Source organism: Saccostrea echinata, unplaced genomic scaffold, assembly GCF_033153115.1.
Source record: "Saccostrea echinata isolate AGI-Se365-2 ecotype Australia unplaced genomic scaffold, CSIRO_AGI_Sech_v1 ptg000022l, whole genome shotgun sequence".
Lineage (NCBI taxonomy): Eukaryota > Metazoa > Mollusca > Bivalvia > Ostreida > Ostreidae > Saccostrea > Saccostrea echinata.
In genome coordinates this window covers 7,708,018-7,727,500 of record NW_026889771.1, presented here as the reverse complement: position 1 = coordinate 7,727,500, position 19,483 = coordinate 7,708,018, and the positions used below count along the sequence as shown (strand labels likewise).

General features: G+C 33.0%; 2 protein-coding genes across 2 annotated transcripts in view; one reads left to right on the top strand and one right to left on the bottom strand.

Moving 5' to 3' along the window:
- Nucleotides 1-19,483, bottom strand: part of LOC133190328 (uncharacterized) — a 292,684-nt gene that overhangs the window by 154,106 nt on the left and 119,095 nt on the right. The window lies entirely within an intron of this gene.
- The window catches only part of LOC133190323 (BAI1-associated protein 3-like), a 122,718-nt gene that overhangs the window by 25,902 nt on the left and 77,333 nt on the right, over nucleotides 1-19,483 (top strand). The window contains exons 2-7 of the mRNA XM_061325876.1: nucleotides 644-721; nucleotides 5,190-5,357; nucleotides 7,799-7,865; nucleotides 13,130-13,394; nucleotides 13,679-13,723; nucleotides 15,999-16,167. Of these exons, the coding sequence (XP_061181860.1) occupies nucleotides 644-721; nucleotides 5,190-5,357; nucleotides 7,799-7,865; nucleotides 13,130-13,394; nucleotides 13,679-13,723; nucleotides 15,999-16,167 (792 nt within the window). The remainder of the gene's footprint in view (nucleotides 1-643; nucleotides 722-5,189; nucleotides 5,358-7,798; nucleotides 7,866-13,129; nucleotides 13,395-13,678; nucleotides 13,724-15,998; nucleotides 16,168-19,483) is intronic.

Genomic DNA, 19,483 nt, shown 5'->3' with positions numbered 1-19,483 from the left:
AAAAAGTAATGGTATTTCATTGACTACTACAGCATATACCATTACTGTGTATGATTGAATTTATAGTCTTAATGTTTTGATCGTGTTTAAGATATGCAAGCTAGCACACAACAATAAAACTGTAATCATAGTCTTGACATGATCAAGTTAGAGTGAAAATGAAGATATATGTGTATTTTACATTATAATAGGAGGATGGATAGTCCTCAAAATATGTTAGATACTGGATGGCAGTGGATGCAGCAACAATTACTGATAATATTCTAGCAAGTGTATTTGTTAGTTGACAAAGGCTATCTATAAATTTATTATTATACTTTGCTAGACCATCTGGCCTTTCACTTAGGATTTATACCTGTGTTTCAATTAGACTTTAATACTGCATATATATATAAGGATTCAGTGTTTATAGTCATTCATTACACTGACAATTTTCAAATTGTACTGGTATCTTGAACATATTCAATATCTCTAATACCATGGATATGTCAAAGTGAGTTGGAGGTCCCAATCACTTTTCCTATATGTATTTAAACCTTAATTGATATCTCGAATCATCAGACATTTATCGAGGCTTTTTCTCAGCCCCATCATGTTTGAGATAGTAAAGTTTGACTGTATACACACTTTTTGTATTTTTCAGGAAGATCATGATAGACATCCTCCTTCAGAGAGCCAGTTTGCCATCAAACCAGAGGTACAGAGACTATCAAAGAAAGAGGTGAGCACAAAGCAGGATTTCAGGTGTATTCGATTTGTATTTGATTTTACAAAATATAGCAACTCTCAGTTTTAATGCAATATGGTATACCATTAAGAAGGGGGATATTAAATGGTTTTTGGCCTTTCTGTAGACACTTGATTTAAGCCTAGAGATCTCCTGAAATTGCATAGCTCTCATTGTCAGTGATCTCAGCTTGGCATTTTACCAGTAATTCACTGATCCACCGGACCAGAGTTACCATTTTAAGATTTTGGTCCTGTATCAGGATTATATCTGTCCTTGCGACCTGGTGACTCTATATAAAATATAATTTATTAGAGCAGGCCCACTTTGTAATTATTTTGACTTGGTTGCAAAATACACAGCTAATTTTAAATGGCTATATGAAATTTTAAATATCTACATAGTTTTACAATATTTTTTTTTTTTTTTGGAGAATTTCTTCTTGTAACAGTTTGCTAAATATTTAAAAGCAGAATGGGTATAAGAAGCTGTATACAGACTTGATAAGTTCAGGCTTTGGTTTTCATCAGTAAAGATTTTTACATGATAAATTGCTTAGATTTTCCCTAGGATCCTAAAACCATTGTATGTACGGACATCCTGTAGATCAATTAAGAACAGATAATGTATATTGACAAGTCAGCACTGTAAAATTGAATAATGCAGAAACAATTCTGGGATAATGACCATACTGTTGAATCCAGATTTGTTTTATGGTTAATATTTGTTGAATAAGATCCAACTGCAAGCTTTATAGCTCCAAAAATCACTGAAATTTGATTTGCAAAGCATATGATCTGACAATTAATGTTTAAGGTTGCCCGCAGAGCTTTTATCTTATATCAATAATGCGTTCAGATACAACAATAAAGCACAGTAATTATTATGGTTCTATAAGCTTTCTATTCTCCTGACTTAAATTTCTTGTCATACACGTACATATAAGGAAATGAGGGTCATTCATACATAAGTGTGTTAGATGGATACAGCAGTACTGATAATAGAAGCAGAAATTTTTCTTATGTTAAATTTTCTGGTTAATTCGATCAACATAAACATGATAAATGTGATGATGTTGGGACTATTTTCGTATTTTTATGCATCTGCCATTTGTGACGTAACTCAGTTTATCACTTTACTCGCAAAGTATTTTAAAGGGTGTGCAATGTTCTTTATTGGAGAACCTTGCATAAAGATCAGGGTCAAACAGATCTCTAATCTTCTGCCCAGTCTGTGTGACTTTTTTTTTTTCTCTTTTTAGGCTTACCTAAGCCAAAGAAACTGTACACTTCTCACATTTTCATCTCCTCCTCCCAAACCACTAGGCCATTTTGAACTATAGTCGCAAAGCATTTTTGCAAAAAGGGGATTGACAATTATTAAATGAAGACTCATATCTTCTTTTCAGGAGATATTTTAGAAATAAAGAAAACATGAAATCCACCCCTCAAGAGCCATTGGCCTGAAAAGATAAAACATATATGAAAGCTTTCTTACATCAAGTTTTTTTTTTTTTTTTGAAATCATGGACCCTTGGTTAAGAATATGGCTGCAGTAGGGGGTCAAATTTTTTATGGAAATATAACAATTCTTTTAAGGACAGCATGTCCTCAATAAGTCATGGTAATTTATTATATAAGCACCTTCATGCAGTGTAGATCAAATTTGAAGAAGTTACAACCATGATAGGCTGGATGGAACAAAGTTTAATGCAGAAATATTTTGACAATTGTAAGAAACAAAAATACCACAATTTGTTAATGTTAAACTTCAGTATACTGTAAGTATGAAATTATTCACATCATAGACTTTAATTTGGGAAAGCATGTTGAATCAGGCCAGCATTGTGGCCCAAAGACCTCGTCTAAAATTAAAGTTGCTTTGGGATAGCCACTATCTCAGAAATAGGAAGTCTCCCCCCCCCCCCCCCCAAAGAAAAAAATAAATAAAACTGAGGATAGCTTGTTGTTTTTGTTTTCCAGAAACTGCTTTTGATAAATTAGAAGTCAAATTTGCTGTATTTTGACATTTCTCCTTTCACACTGTGTTGTAAGCTAGGACGTCATAGACAAAGTAATATCAAGAGAATGTTTTTGGCACGAAGTCATCATTTATTTGACACTTTGAGGGACATGTGTTTTTAAAAGGCAGAGACCAGAAGAGCTTATGCGATAGGAAGGTGTCCGTTGTCCGTCCGTCTGTCTGTCTAGCTGTCCGTCTGTCTGTAAACAATTTTTCAAAACGCTACTTCTCCTACAGTTTTGGTCTGATTTCAGTATAACTTGGCACACAAGTAGACTACACTAAGATACATAATTTAGTGCATCGGTTTTTGATTTTGATGAACGGTGTTGCCATGGTTACTAAAAATAGAAATTTCTGTGAAATTCCTTTAAAACGCTACTCCTCCTACAGTTTTGGTCTGATTTCAATATAACTTGGCACACACGTAGACTACATTAAGATACATAATTTAGTGCATCGGTTTTTGATTTCGATGAACGGTGTTGCCATGGTTACTAAAAATATAAATTTCTGTGAAATTTCTTTAAAACACTACGCCTCCTACAGTTTTGGTCTGATTTCAATATAACTTGGCACACAAGTAGACTACACTAAGATACATAATTTATTGCATCGGTTTTTGATTTCAATGAACGGTGTTGCCATGGTTACTAAAAATAAAATTTCTGTGAAATTCCTTTAAAAGGCTACTCCTCCTACAGTTTTGGTCTGATTTCAATATAACTTGGCACACAAGTAGACTACACTAAGATACATAATTTAGTGCATTGGTTTTTTTTTTATTTCAATGAACGGTGTTGCCATGGTTACTAAAAATAGAAATTTCTGTGAAATTCCTTTAAAACACTACTCCTCCTACAGTTTTGGTCTGATTTCAATCTAATTTTGCACACAATTAGAATACACTACGATAAATAATATGTATTTCGGTTTTTGATTTCAGTGAATGGTTTTGTCATGGTTACTAGAAATAGAAATTTCTGTGAAATACTGTCAAAACGCTATTCCTCTCACAGTTTTCGTTTGATTTCAATATAACTTGGCACAGAAGTATACTACATTAAGATACATAATTCTATTTATTGTTGCATGTTGCAAAGTTTCAAATCCGAGTGCTACTTTTCCTTCGTTATACGTACAGACCAGTAGAGCTACAGTCTCATCAGTGACTTCTGGTTTTTTTTGCTCTAAAAATATGTAATACAAGTCACAAACATAAATACTTAAATGAATTGAACTTCCTCTTATGTTTTAAATAATAACTACGGGACAGTAATAAATGCCACTTAAACTAGCTATGATTCAGGCAAACTTTACAGCATCATGTATTGAAATTTTAATACAGCAGTTGATAATCTTCAATTAATCAGCTGTAATCACAGATTGTGTTTTTAATACTTTTAATTATCATGAGTCTCTATGTGTGCTATATTTGAATATTTGAAGACATTTTGCTTTCTTTAATATTCAAAGGGAGATTGTGTTTATGAACCTTTTTATTGACAAATCTGATAGGCATGAATGAAGTCTTGAAGTATGGGTGGAAGTTATTAAGACACATATAGCTAAAACAACTGTGATAAAAATTGTGTCCATAGCAATGATTTTCCTCAGTCGTAAGAGTTTATGGAGTCTTAACATTGTATTTATTATCAGCTACAGCAAAAAGTAGGGGGGGAAAAGTTCCTGATTATGGCAGTATAGGGATTAAATAAAGCTTTCTACATTTGTAAAGTACCTTAGCCAGAGACATAATGGGAAAACACCATTCATAAAAAATTCATGGGACCAAGGGCATTATTGGATTTGCTGGAACTTCCAGTTTTGCTGCAGTATTGCATATAAAATGGGAATGTACAGTTATGTTCATAGGAAATTCAGATGGCTTTTTGAAATCATTATTTATTTTGGATGAAGCCTTAAAAACTGAGGTCTTATGTCATGGTAGAAGTTGGCACAATAAAGACCCCTCACTGCTCAGTGGCCCAGAGTGCCGAGAAAAAGTCTAAATTTGAAGCCCTTCACCTGTATATTGTTACGTCTGTATATGTGTGAAAAATACTCAAATGGGATGTAAAACAACATACAATCAATCAATCAATTAAAGTTTATAATTTTAAATAAAATCTACATTTAGCATTTAAAGTAATTTAAGTAAATTACAAAGTAATTAAATATAATTCATTAAAACAGAAAAGATAATGATGGTGCAGATGCTTGACTTGGTTTTATTGGATAACCATTTGATGCATTTGTGTAAAAATGAATTTAGACTTGCATCAGTCATTATTACTTATAAATCAGTTTTTTGATTTAAGTTCCAGAAGCCTCTCTAGACCTAGATTATTCCTTTTCTCAGTAGCTCTGAACCAAACCAACAACAAAAAGCTTGACATTCTTATAGAAGAGTAATGATTGCCTCTCTTTCTTTGTCCAGTTTGAGCTTCTGTACATTGAGGTTTTATACACCATCAAGCATAAGATTGGGACTACAGCAGGTGGACATTTACCCTACATACAGGACTTGTATCAGTATGCCCAGGAAGCCTTCAGAATCTCACCCGAGGACCATGCACGACTGCTGGCAAAGGCCACAGAGGAAAAGGTAATAGCCACTTAGAACATCATTCTCCATTATTTAGGTTTACTTCATTCTTAAATTCTTTCAAATTTTCAATTTGAAAATGAGATAAGGCATTCATATGTAATACGTGTATTGCCTATGACAAGCATTTCCAAATGTACTGTGATTTTTAACTAGACCTTGAAGTTTGACCTAATTTTCAAAAATTTTAGCATTGCTGATAACTTTTGATTGAGAGAAGATATGGCATATACATTTGACATGTGCATTACCTGTTTCAAGACCTTTCCAATTGTATACTGGTTTTTGATATTTTTTTCACATGTGCATTAATTTTGACAGTATTTGACCTCATAACCTTGATCTTGAAGTTTGATGTCGTATTGAGGAGCTGTAATCTTTTCATAATTGTTATTAATTCAATAATTTATGTCTTTTTTGTATGATGCTCAGACAAGACAGGACACACGTACAAGACAGTTACAATATGCCATAAATAATGGCTTCCCATCCACTAAGAATTTTGCTTGTTACTTTTTAAAGTCTATTTAAAAATCAATATTCGATGGTAACATTTTTGCCCATTGGAATTTGTTTTGACTAATTTATACAGGTCTACTTTTTTGATTCAATGTAACATGCAATTTCATTGGTTTTTGGAATTGAGATATATTAATTCAGCCAATCACGGGAAGTTTCACTAGAAACATTGGTTGCATTAATGGATGCAACAAACCTGAAATGAGAATAAAAAAACAAAAAGTGTTAAAGATGTTGTTTGAAGTATTTTTTCAGCTGATTGTTAGAAATTTTATTGGAAGCATCGACTATGGTAACGGATGAAAAATTCTTATAATGTGAATTAATAAACAAAAATGTAAAAGATGTTGATAAGAGTATAAGTAACAATTTTCAGTGATGTTTGTAATTTCTTCCCTTAAAAAGAGATATATTTTCGAAGTGCCAGAAAATGCTCAGAATGCTGGATTTTGCACCCTTGGCCTATTTGGGGTCATCTTTAAAAATTTGCTGTTTTTACTTCAGAATCGTGTTTAACCTTAGGGCCAGAGATTTGTCAATTAAAAAGTAGGTCACAGTGACTTCCTTTTGTATTTTATCATTATTCATAATCAAATCATTAGATCTTTGATACTAAGAAGCCTATATAGGAGCATCAAACCTTGTCAGCTGATTCATCTTGGTGCCAAGAGATGTGCCAAATCAGAAATAGGCCGCAAATCAGAAATAAGTCACAGAACATTGTTGTGCAATTTATCAGAAGAGTGATTCTAGGCCCTTTGGCTTCTAAATGTTGTTTTGCCAATGAAATAAGTTATTTTATAATATACATTGTACTAGTTAGAGTAATCTAACTGTGTCTCGGGACAAGCCCTCACCACAGTTAGAATACGTCCCATATAATTGCAATGTAGCAAATCAGAGTGGATCCACTCCGAAATGATTTTGAAGAATACAAAAGGAGTTACACTGAAAATAACTACCAAATTAATCATAACAAACCTTTATGAGATTGTGTATGCCTTTTAACCTAAAAAATAATCCATATAAGTACAAAAATTCAACTCATTTTCTCGACATTTTTTTCCTCGCTTCAAATTTAATGCCATGATGACATTCGGAACTCTCTGGATTAATTGTTCATAGAAAATACACAGAGTTCGAGTTATCGCCCGTGTTTATTTTGCAATGTACATTGCCAATACACAGAACAAATTCTATCGTTAAACCTGGTCCGTAGGACAATATCATTTTAACGATAGAACATTCTATCTAATTTTATACCTGAAAACTCTACATCCATTCAAATAAGTTATTTAAAACTATATTTTAAAAGATGGGAAAAGAATTTTAAACAGGATTTTTTTAGCCATATAATACATCTAGCCATTTCTCGAACTTCAGTGTTTAATTAAGTCTAAAGATAAAAAAAATTGCACTAATGGGATAAAAGTGGGTAGTTGATAATGAATTGACAATGTTCTTTCCTTTATTGGCCTTATTTTAAAGTTTGCAATTCCTTGTTATTATTACGTACTGTTTTCCTTTCTCCTTGAAGGAGATTTTGAGACAGTGGACTTGAGAGATATTGGACCACGCTGTTGCTTAACTACAATAGATTTCCTTCTTGAACCTAATCTCAGTATAATTTGCTCTTGCTGTTCAACAGTTTATTGCATAACCAATATTGAGTGTGTTGAATTGGCAGTGATTGCATTTTATGTGCAGAAAATAAAATAAAATAAGCCATTCACACGAAGCAAACATGGTAATATTTGTAGTTCTTTAATTACTTTTCATCAACTCTACACAACTTTAGATTAGGAAGGCTTTTTGCAGAGACTTGTTTCTGAGGAGAAAATGTCAGATGTCAGCTGAAGCAATCACAAGTTACATATGTACATCTCTTCCATGAATTAACTTGTTTATGTTATTCTTTGCAGCCACCCATCGTTATACTCAATGTGACAGTCATCAAAGCGAGGGATTTAGAAGCCAAAGATGCAGATGGTAATGCATTCCCATTTTATTGATGGGAAATTTGCACTCTTTTCAATTATTTTATTTAAAAAGAAAAATACATACAATGCCTCCTACTGCATTTTGTAATCTTTTTATGGACAAAAATAGTCATTAGTCATAAAAGCCAGTTTTAATTACTTTTGCTTCATGCAAACCAGAGCTGCATAAAATTTCATTTTGATATGAATTAATCTTGTGTCTAGAATAATTCTTAAAAAAAAAAATCATAAGCATTTTGCCAAATGCAAATCTTAACTATTCCTTCGGAATTATTTGGCATGTGAACAAAGTACACAATCTTTTTTTCTGAGGGGAAAAATTAGGATTAATTACTAAACAAAATCTTCACGTGCCCATTTACATAATTACAGCTAGGAGGTCATTAAAGGTAAATAAGAAATGAAGATGTCAGCTGGAATCACCCAATCTGATCCTCTTAATTAAGACTTGACAATTTTTTAGGTTAGAAGTCTGCCCACAACATTTAAAGGAGAAATTCTAGAGGCAAAATGGATATTACACTGAAAGTAAAGTGTCACAAGGAAAATGTATTTCGATGCTTCTTTAGAGTTGTAGCATTCCAGCAATTTACGTCATTTTTAGATGAAAAGACACAATTTGAGTTTAACCGGATGGGTCTTTGATTAAGTCTTCCCAGTTTCCTTCTCTTGACAAGTGCAAATTCATTATTATGGTGATGTGTGTCTTTCATGCAATACTGTTGAAGGGATTGGTTGATAAGGCATTACAGCAAAACTGTATACTCATTAATGAAATTTTAGAAAGAAAAATTGTATTGGATAAACCCTTTTAAGCTCACCTAAGCCAAAGGCTCCAGTGAGCTTTTCTAATTTGTGTCTGTCTTCCTTGTTATTGTCTTTATCATCCTAAACTTTACACAATTTCATCTTCTTTTCTGAATGAAGGGTGTCAGGTATGTGTCTGTCTTGTGCCGTCTGTTGTATGTAAACTTTTCACATTTTCAACTACTTCTCATGAATCTTGAGAACTTGGCACAAAGCATACTTGGGTGAAGAGGATTCAAGTTTGTTCAAAAGAAGGGCCACACACTCTTTCAAGGGGAGATAAAACACGTACAGAATAAGTGAAAATTTAATGGCATCTTTTAAAATTCTCCTCATGAACAACTGTACCAGAAAAGATGAAACTTAGGTGAAAGCTTCATTACACAGTGTAGAATTCAAGTTTTTTCAAATCATGACCCACCCAGGATAGGGTGTGGTCAAAGTTGTAGATAGGAAATATCTTTAAAATATTTATTCCCAAGAACACAAAGCTATGATTAGTCATATTAGTACAGAAGCATCCTCAGGTAGTGTAGATTCAAGTTTGTTCAAATCATAACCCTAGGGGCTAGGTTGGGGACACAACAGGGGCTCAAACATATACATAGGAATATATAGGAAATATCTTCAAACTTCTTCTCAAGAACAGCAAAGCCATGATTAGTCATATTAGTACAGAAGAATCCTCAAGCTGTGTAGATTCAAGTTTGTTAAAAAATGACCCCTGAGATATGGTAGGGCAGCAACAGGGGAACAAATTAATATATGGGAAATATATAGGAAATATCTTTAAAAATCTTCATTTCAAGAACAGTAAAGCCATGATTAACCATATAAGTGCAGAAGCATCCTGAAGTGTAGATTCAAGTTTATGCAAAAAATGACCCCAGGGAGTAAGGGGGGTTGCAACAGTGGATCAAGGTTTTATATGGAAATATATATAGGAAATACAGTCAAACCTCGGTATCTCGAACTCAGTGGGACCAAGAAAATCTTCGAGATATCCGAGGATTCTAGATATCCAGGGAAAAATACTTGAGGAATAAAGGGGTTTTGACTTCCAAATCACTTTGACATATCCTTGGTATTCGAGATTGATTTCAGTGTTCCAGGAACGGAAGTTCAGCTGTATCTTAAAAAATCTTCTTCTCAAGAACAGTAAAGCCATGATTAGTCATATAAGTACAGAAACATCTTCGGGTAGTGAAGATTCAAGTTTGTTCAAATCATAATCTGGGGTTGGGGTGAGGGTAGGGCCACAAAAGGGGACCATAGTTTAGTTCAGAAGTATCCTCAGTTAGTGTAGATTCAAGTTTGTTCAAATCATGACCCCTGGGTAGGTTGGGGGCAGCAACAGGGAATCAGTTTTACATAGAAATTAGGGATGGCAATGAATATTCGAACATTCGAATATTCATTCGATGAGTTGATATTCGAATATGAATTTAAGATTCGAATATTCAGTGTTTTTCAGATTTCATAAAAAGAAGTACTGTGATTAATAAATTTTTATTAGAACAGTTCTGGGATTATCCCCGTTTAATTTACTAGCGATCAATTTCGATCGCCTGGTTTCTTTCACTACTTTCTTAGCTTATAAATCTACTAAATAACATGTATTTTGTTTTGAGTAAGGTGTTAAAGAATTGTACATTAATGCTTTATGTATAATACAAAACATACTTTCATAGTTTTTATTAGTTAGATACGTTCGGATCTAGAATCGAGGACAACAAATGAAATCTAAGAATGTCTAAAAGGCGTGAAGAGTATACTTATCAAAATAAGATGTTGATCATTGAATGAATGTCCGATAGAAATAATCTGTAATTAATATTGTAAAGGGCTTAATTTCAAAATAAATATGTAAATTACTTCATTATCTCGGGTTGTAGATAATCCTGAATTTTATATTCATTATCGGGATATTAGTTAATTACTTGGGAAAATTGTCTATGGAAATATTTGTTCACATTGTATCAAAGATTATAATCATATCTCTTATCAGGCAGATAATTTTAATTTATTACACGTATTGAAATCTGAACAGTATACCGTTACGACTATCTTGCACTTTGTAAGACAACTGGTTCCTCAGTTGGAGCTACTATAAATACACTTTTCATTTGTTAAAATTATACTTTTCTACATTTTAAAAATCAATTATTTATTTCAAACATTGACAAATATCAAATGGAATTTCTTATTATACACCTACAAAAGTCTTCATACAATTTTACTTCCAAAATAAGTATATCTACGCTAAACCTTTCATGAGAGTAGGATGATGCATATTTAAGATAAACAGATTTTATTCATTTTATCGAATATTCGAATATATTCAAATACTTTCATTGAAGATTCGAATATGAATTACTGACAAAATTGACATCCCTAATAGAAATATATTAGGAAATATCTTAAAAATCTTCCTCTCCAGAATAACAAAGCCATGATAAGTCATATTAATACAGAAGCATTCTCAGGTAGTGTAGATTCAAATTTGTTCAAAATATGACCCTCCAGGGTAGGGTGGGGCTACAAAAGAAGATCAAACTTTACATAGAAATATGTATTGAACAAATCTTTAAAAAAATTTCCAAAGCCATGATAAATATGGAAGCATCCTCAGTTAGCATAAATTCAAAGTTGTTTAAGGAGGAGAAGGACCTTGAGCTGAAAAAATACTTGTCATTCAATTTTTTTCATATTTTGTATATTTCTAATTAAGTATGTCCCACATATCTTAAAGCAGTTAAATCATTAGGTTTCTTACCTTATTTTGGAGATATTGATTGACAAATACTATGCCCTACAGTATCTAAGTGGAGATTTAATTCTCCATGTTTCCGGGCGCATTACTATGTCCATAAAGGGATTTTTTAAGCATACATAAAAAATATCAAAGTGGACATGTATCTTTTAAAATATTTCAGAGTATAACTAGGATTTAAAATTCGAAAAAGCAAGTTTTGTCTATCACACTGCATCTGGATAGGGAAAATAATGCACTTTTTAGGACAACTTAAACAGTAAAAAACGTAATTTACAAAAAATTCTATCATTCAATATTTTTTAATTTACGTTGAAATGCAAATCCTTCAAATTATTGATTAACTGTAAAAGTTTCGAATGATGAAGCTGACCTCATTATTTCACAGGACATCATTAAAGAGGACATAAGCATGACAAAAACATGTCATGTTACATTTCTCGAGTACGGGAAAAACCAACTATGACGTCACACGTAAGCTACATAAGTGAAATAAGATATACCTACATAAGATTTCCGTCATCAGCCATGCAAAAATAATTTTGGTGTTCCCCGTTTCTCAAAATATTTCATCATATACTGATTATGACCTGTTTTTACATAATAATACCGCCCCTCTGTTCACCGAGTATGATCTTGCTGTACTAACAAATCATGTATGACGTCACCGACTTGTTGGACGCGCAGTTTAGGGAAAGAGGAGTGGATCAATCTTTTTCATAATTTGTTAATGTTTACAAGAATGTTAAAACTTTTTTATTTTTTTTTATATAAGATGGTAATTAAAGTTAAAAAATTGTCAAAAAATTATACAAGAACTGATGCTTTACACGTTTTGCGCTTATATAAACGTAGACTATGACGTAGTTAAACAGAGTCATGTGACCATGTGTCCTTCATCCCCTTAAACCCTGACCTTTTGGGACCACTTGTAGATTGAAACTTTTCAATAATGAACTGATATCTGCTTTTTTCTTGCCAAAGTGCTCAGGTGAGTGATGTAGCCCATGGACCTTTTTGTTTTCACTTGTGTCTCCATTTTCTCCCATCGTTGCTGTAAACATGAAATCGTCTGATTCATGAAAAGTACTGGGACATCCCCATACATTTTTACATGCTTTAGACATGTTAGATGTGTATGGAAAATCTCCTTCATGTTGACTACAAGACTGACTACCAGCTTATTTTATGTAGATTCAAACTTGTTTAAATCAAAGGCTATTAGGTATGGAAAGGGCTTCAAATGGCAATTAAAATTTTACAGCATTAGTAATGTACAGAAATTGCTTTCAAGAATTACTAGGCCAAAAGATGTCAAATTTGTCTGAAAGGATCCTGTTGTGGAGAAAAATTGAATTTGTTGCTATCATGGTCTCTGGGGCAGGAATTGTACCACTTAGGAATGTGAAGTTAACATGTAAATAGATGAAAAGGCTGCATTGTTTCATTTTTAAGTACTATAAATGAATTTTGAAAAAAAAAATCATTCCATAAAGGGCAAGGCTACATATTGTCAATATATTACAAAAATGTCAACGAATCCTTGTCTATATGTCTTTGCACTGCGACACTCAAATGACCTTTAAAGCCTTTCATTCCACTGGTTCCTCAAAGTGAGAAGTCCATGCTTCATTGAATTCACAATTAAAATTCATCTTTATACTCTTTCTCAGGTTTCAGTGACCCCTATTGCATGCTGGGAATCATGCCAGGTCGTCTCTTGGATCAGGATCTCTCCAGTTCACCTGTAACACTCTCAGACGAGGAGGATCATCATAAAAAAGAGGAAAAGAAACGAGGAGGAAGTCTGAGGAAATTCTCCCTCACAAAGAAAAAGAAGGATAAGACCGTGAAAGAACTCCTGCCAGCCAAGCTGATCAAAACCACAGATGTCAAGCCCAACACAGTCAATCCTGTGTGGGAGGAAAAGTTCAGATTGTATGTATAGGTTGATACACCAAATAACCTCTCAGAATGGATTTGTAGCCAGATTGATGTAATTTGAGAAGTCAGTTGTGATAAGTCATTTTTTCAGATTTTCATAATTTTGTCTGGTCTTTGCTTTTGATCTTGCAAATCTACTTAAGAAGAGAGCAAGCTGTTTGTAGGTGTCGAAGGACAGTCTTTTAATTTTCCCCAATTCTGAAATTAATAAAAGGGAGAAAGGAAATTTTTGACGTAGGTTCTTGTTATTCAGATCAGAATTCTTTTTTTTTTTTCAGTGATCTGGATGATGTTCGCTCTGACAGACTACATTTAGATATCTGGTAAGTGAGCCAGGCTACCAAATTGTTGTATTAGTTACTCCAGTTCTTAAATAAGTTGCCCAATTCATATGAGTAGTTACTTGCATTAGTAATATATTTCCAGAAGTTTAATTAAAGCTGCTTAATCAGTAAATCAAATTTACAGGGTCTGCAGTAACAGTTATTTGAACAAGTTAAAATAATCAGTTACATGAACTAGTGACAAATGTACAGAAAACCTACATAAACAAGTATGCACTCTTGCTGGTCAATAAACACAGTGTCCTACTTTTGGAATTTCAAAATTACATCTCGATATTTAGGATACTAAGAGGCTTAGAATTATCAAACATCAGTTCATGTATCTTGAATCTTCAGATTGTGCCAGTTAAAAAGTGGGTCACAGTGACCTACTTTTGGAATATCACAGCTAGGTCTAAAAAAAAATTTCAGATAATAAGAGATCTAGAAACATCAAACTCTGTCAGTTGATGCATCTTGCTTCTAAGTGTGTATTAACCAAGAAGTAGATCACAATGAGCTACTGTAAAATCCTTTATTTTCATGGGTTAAAATTTCTGTGGTTTGAGGGAAAAATATTGGTTTATGGGGATTTGATTTCATGATTGAAGAAGTGTTGAGTTGTTATATATTTGAAATTTTACTTTTTGTAGAGGATATGAATTCAAGGGTGTCTTCATACCATGAAAAACAACAAAAATTAAACTCCCAATAAGATTAGTGATTCCACAGTAGTTTTGGAATTTCAAGGCTTTATCTAAATATTGAGGATAATAAGAGGCATAGAATCATCAGACTTTTTCAGTTGATGCATCTTGGGTTCTAGGAGTGGGTATTCTAAAAGTAGGTCACAGTGAACTATTTTTTTTTATTTTTACAATTATCTCAATGATTATATAGTAAGAGGCCAAGAATTAGTAAACTTGTGCAATTGTTCCCTCTTGGGTAGGAGTGAAACGGTTCACCGCGGTATCGATGCACCGCGGTATTTTTTCTCGGTTTGATACACGGTGCAAAATCTCTAATTTTCGGTTCGGTTCATTTTTCGGTCGGGATCGTTATTCAGTCGGGTTTGGCATAAGGTATAACACGTTACTCAGAATAAATAAGTATAGAAAACGTAAATTTTTGATGACTGATAGCTTGTAAAATAATTTTTGACAGTCAAATAATTTTAATCAATTTCTTCTAGTCAATTTGCAAATAAAATTCGTAAAATATGTGACTAGATTTAGAAAAAGAAAGCATAAAACAACGTAGAATTTGTTTCCTTCTATCAAAATGTATCGTATCGAAAATAACCGAACCGAGACAAAATTATACAATACGTATCGAACCGTGAAGGAGGTGTATCGTTTCACCCCTACTCTTGGGTTCATGGTGTGTCGACTCAAAAATCTGAAGAACCATTGGGCCAGAAAAGATGAAACTTATGTGAAAGCTTTCTGATATAGTGTAGATAATTCAACTTTGTTCAAATCATAACCCCTGGGGAGAAGGGGGGGGCACAATAGGGAGTGTTAAGTTTTACATAGGAAAACTTAGGAACAATGTTAAAAATCTTCTTCTCAAGAACAACAAAGCCATGGTTAGTCATATTTATATGGATGGTCAAATCATGACCCCTGAGGCTAGGGTGGGGCCACAATGGACGATCAAAGTTTAACATAGGAATACATAAGAAAAATCTTTTTTCTTAGAAACAGCAAGGTCATGTATGGAAGCATTCTCGGGTAGTGTAGACTCAGGTTTGTTCAAATTTGACCCTGGAGTAGGGTCTAGGTCCACAATGGGCAATCAAAGTTTTACATATGAAAAACATAGGAAAAATCTTCTTCTCAAGATCAGCAAAGCCATGATTAGTCAAATTTGTATGGAAACATCCTCAGGTATTGTAGATTTAAGTTTAATTTGTTCTAATCAGAACCCCTGGGGGTGGGTTGGAGCTGCAATGGGTGTTCAAAGTTTTGCGTAGGAATATATATACAAGAAAAAGAGTCTGCTTCTTATTATAAGAACAACATGGCCATAGTTACTCCGGTGAGTATTGTGGCCCATGGGCCTCTTGTTTAGAATATCACCATCATCAAGCAGTATTGACTGTTGCTACATTCTGTACCACTTAAGGGTGTGGTTTCATCATTCAGAGGGTTGTAGTGTTTTTTTAACAAATATTCCTTGACAAATCAGCTTCAAGTAATTTATGAAAGTACATATATAATATAACTGAATAGTGACTTAAGAACTGAGAGTAATCATAGCCTCCTTCTTGTAGGGACCATGACGATGAATTCTCAGTAATTGATGCTGCTAAGAAACTGAATGAAGTCCAGAGTATGAAGGGACTGGGGAGATTCTTCAAACAGGTGGCTCAGTCAGCTAGACCCAGGAGGAAGGGAGGAGATATTGATGATTTCCTTGGTTGTGTTACAGTTCCCATCAAAGTATGAACAGAACAAGTTTTTTTAAAAAAAAAAAATTGGGGGTCGGGTAGGGGGAAGGGGAGTGGGCATAAAATTTGCTAGTAAATCATAGGGGTGTAATGATATGCTTAAAGTGTATCATGGTATATTATGTTACATTGAGACTGTAAAAAGATATGTATTTCAACATTTCACCTTTTGCAATTTTTTATATAGTTTGTGTGTTTGTTCTGAAATGAGAAATTCTCTATCACAATGTTCAAGGATAAAACTTGTAGATTATTCTTCAGTTTACAAGTATATTATGTAACATTTAGTATGCTCTGAAAACACACAAAAACATAAGTAAATAAAGAAAATTACTTTTATTAGGTGAAACTAAAAAGAAATAGCATAAATTGCTTAAAATGTTATGTATCATGATACACAGGTATACAGAATTTGTACCACTATAATGTACAATTTTTTTGTGCATTGCAGTATAATATTGTTGCACCCTTAGTAATTTACTCTTCTTGGACCTTTTAAAAACAGAGGAGATAATTTATATCAAATGTCTATTTAATAGCATAATTAGGACTAAACAATCAAAGTGTTATATGAATTATGTTTATGGAATTTATAGATTTTATATTCATTCATTACTGGGAAATCAGGGATGTGCATGTACAATTTTGTTTCTTAAAACAACATATATTCATTACATCCCCTCACAACAAAGATATGTATCTAACCCTTCTGTGTGTACAAGCAAATGCCTACCGTAAGTTTTGGGGTATATGTCGATGGGGTGTATAGGTCGAAAGGCTCATTTTCAGCCGTAATTTTAAAAAAATCCTTAGATAGGACGAATTCGGAAGATAGGACGAGGCTTTGTTTATCGATTTCTAGAGATTCTTACGTAGATACTACGTATCAGAACATGTAAACCTCTTTATCTTAACCCGTGATATTAACGTATTGAGAAAATAAACTAGTATTTTTATGAGTACAGTATTTTAATAGTGTTTTATACAAACGTAGTTAAAACTTCCTTGAACTGTGATGTAACGTATTTTCTCCAACTTGCCTGTTCAATGCCGTCGTAGTTTGACTCTGTCGTTAAACACATAAATACGGTAGTATAAAACAGCTATAATTAGGGAAATACCCGAAATCAAACAATAATCATTTCCATTTTAGAACATCGTGGACACATTCTTTTATTCCGACATTATTTACCGGGGTAAAAAATTAACTTCGATGACTGCCATTTTTATATTTTCTTGTCCAGGGATTTGCTAAAACACGCAAATGACCATTACATGTAACAGTGCGCAAATGAAATTAATCATATTGACATGCTATAATTTTGCATGAGATATTGTTGTAAAAAATAAATTTAATTGAGAGTACATTCGCAATTTAACAGTCATCAAGAATTTCACAGTTTTGTTTGTTCAATGATGTATAGCACTAATACCCCTGTAATGGCATGTGGATCTGTTAATCATGCCCCGCAGGTGTTTTAACCAACACAGGTGTTAACACCTTTGTCTACACAGTGTATATCCCTTATCTGTCAGACAATTAAAATTCTATTAGAAGTCAATCTTTGTATAATTCAGTGTACTCCTTGGGTACGAGGAAGCTTTCAATTCTATCATTTAAAAAAATATTTATTTTGTAAAACAAAAACAAAAAAACTGTGAATAAAAAAATAACGTATCGTAAATAAATGAATTTATAACTTCCAAAAATGTATAATAGTATATTCAAGATAAGTTCGTTTTATTATAATTAACTAAGATATAAAACAAAATAGTTATTACTAGCAGTATATTTGGTAAATAAATTTAGGAATTTACTGGCAACAATTTACTTCACGCATTTTACATTTAAATAAATATCACAAGACAATGAACAAATATTTAGGCATACTATTTCAATTAATCGTTACAAATAAATGGTAAAAAAAAAAGATTACAATTGCGATTGTGAAAACTCTTCCGTATTTTAAATTTTGCGGTTTTCTTTTTAATAAACGATTGTGACTTCCAACTTCACAAGATGGACACAGCATGTTGTAAATATACTTTGAGACATTAATTACTAGATGATATACAGGTAATAAGTTTTTTTTGTACATCGACGGATATTTAATGGAACTTATTTTGTAAGAAATCAATGGAATAAATATTTAATTCTTTATTATTTTTTTCTCGGTAAAATAATTTTAAAAAATACAAAAATGGCACAGATTTGCTTTAAAATTGACGTAAATTTTACTGATTTGGAGGCATTTTTCGTAAACTTGAGCCTTAGATAGGTCGATTCGTTAAATAGGACGACCCCAGCGGTTCTGAGAAAAAAAGTATCGTCTTATCTTCCAAAACTTACGGTACATTTTTTTGTGCACATATTTCATCCGTAGTAAACTTAATAACTGAGTTGAGAACATGTTATATAGTTGCATGTGTACTATCTTACTTTCAAGTCTCAAACTTGCTACAGGAGCTTACACATAGGTGACCAGGGGTTTCAGATTCAGAAGGTCAAAAGTAATTGTGAATCTCTTAACTATGAAGTGGACATATTATTAAGTACCATTTCAATTGCTGTAAAAGCATGAGATAAGCAGAGGACTATGCCTCCCTAATCGAGGGTCAAAATGGGGTCAAAGTTAATTCAAAGTTAAGGTTTCTCTCTGGACAAAGTATAAAGAGTACCTTTGACCTTTCTGTATTCAACTTGCTTTAGAGCTGGTGGTTGACCTAGGAACAAGGTTTTTGAATGGAGGATCAAAAGGTCAAGGTCAGAAGTAGCATAATTCCATAAAAGCCATGTGGATGTAAGTAGAGTATCATTTGTAACCTGTATGTCACACTTGCTATATAGTGTGATAGATTTGGTTCAGAAATGCTCAGAGGCCTGATAAAGAATTTGGAGTCCAAGGTTAAGGTGAAGGGCATTGAAAAAAAACTTGTATAGCTTCATAACAATTTAAATATTGCTGTGTCAGAACTCAGTGTTACATGTTCAGTAAAATCTGATGTCGATAGAAAAAGGACAGTTTTCTTAGTATTGGACAGTGATGGGCTTTCATAATTTTACAAACACTATATCATTTATTATCATTATTTTTTACCTCATTCATAATTTCAAGCACTTAGCTGACGAAGATACGCACAATATTTATCGATAGATTAGACTAAAATAACATCAGGCTATTTGAACAAATTCTCAAAAATTTATCAATTTCGTAATTTGTCATTTTGTAGTGGATAATTTCTCCAATGCAAAATTGGAATTGTACAATCTATTACTGGAGGCTTATATAAAGTACAGCCCAGAGGAA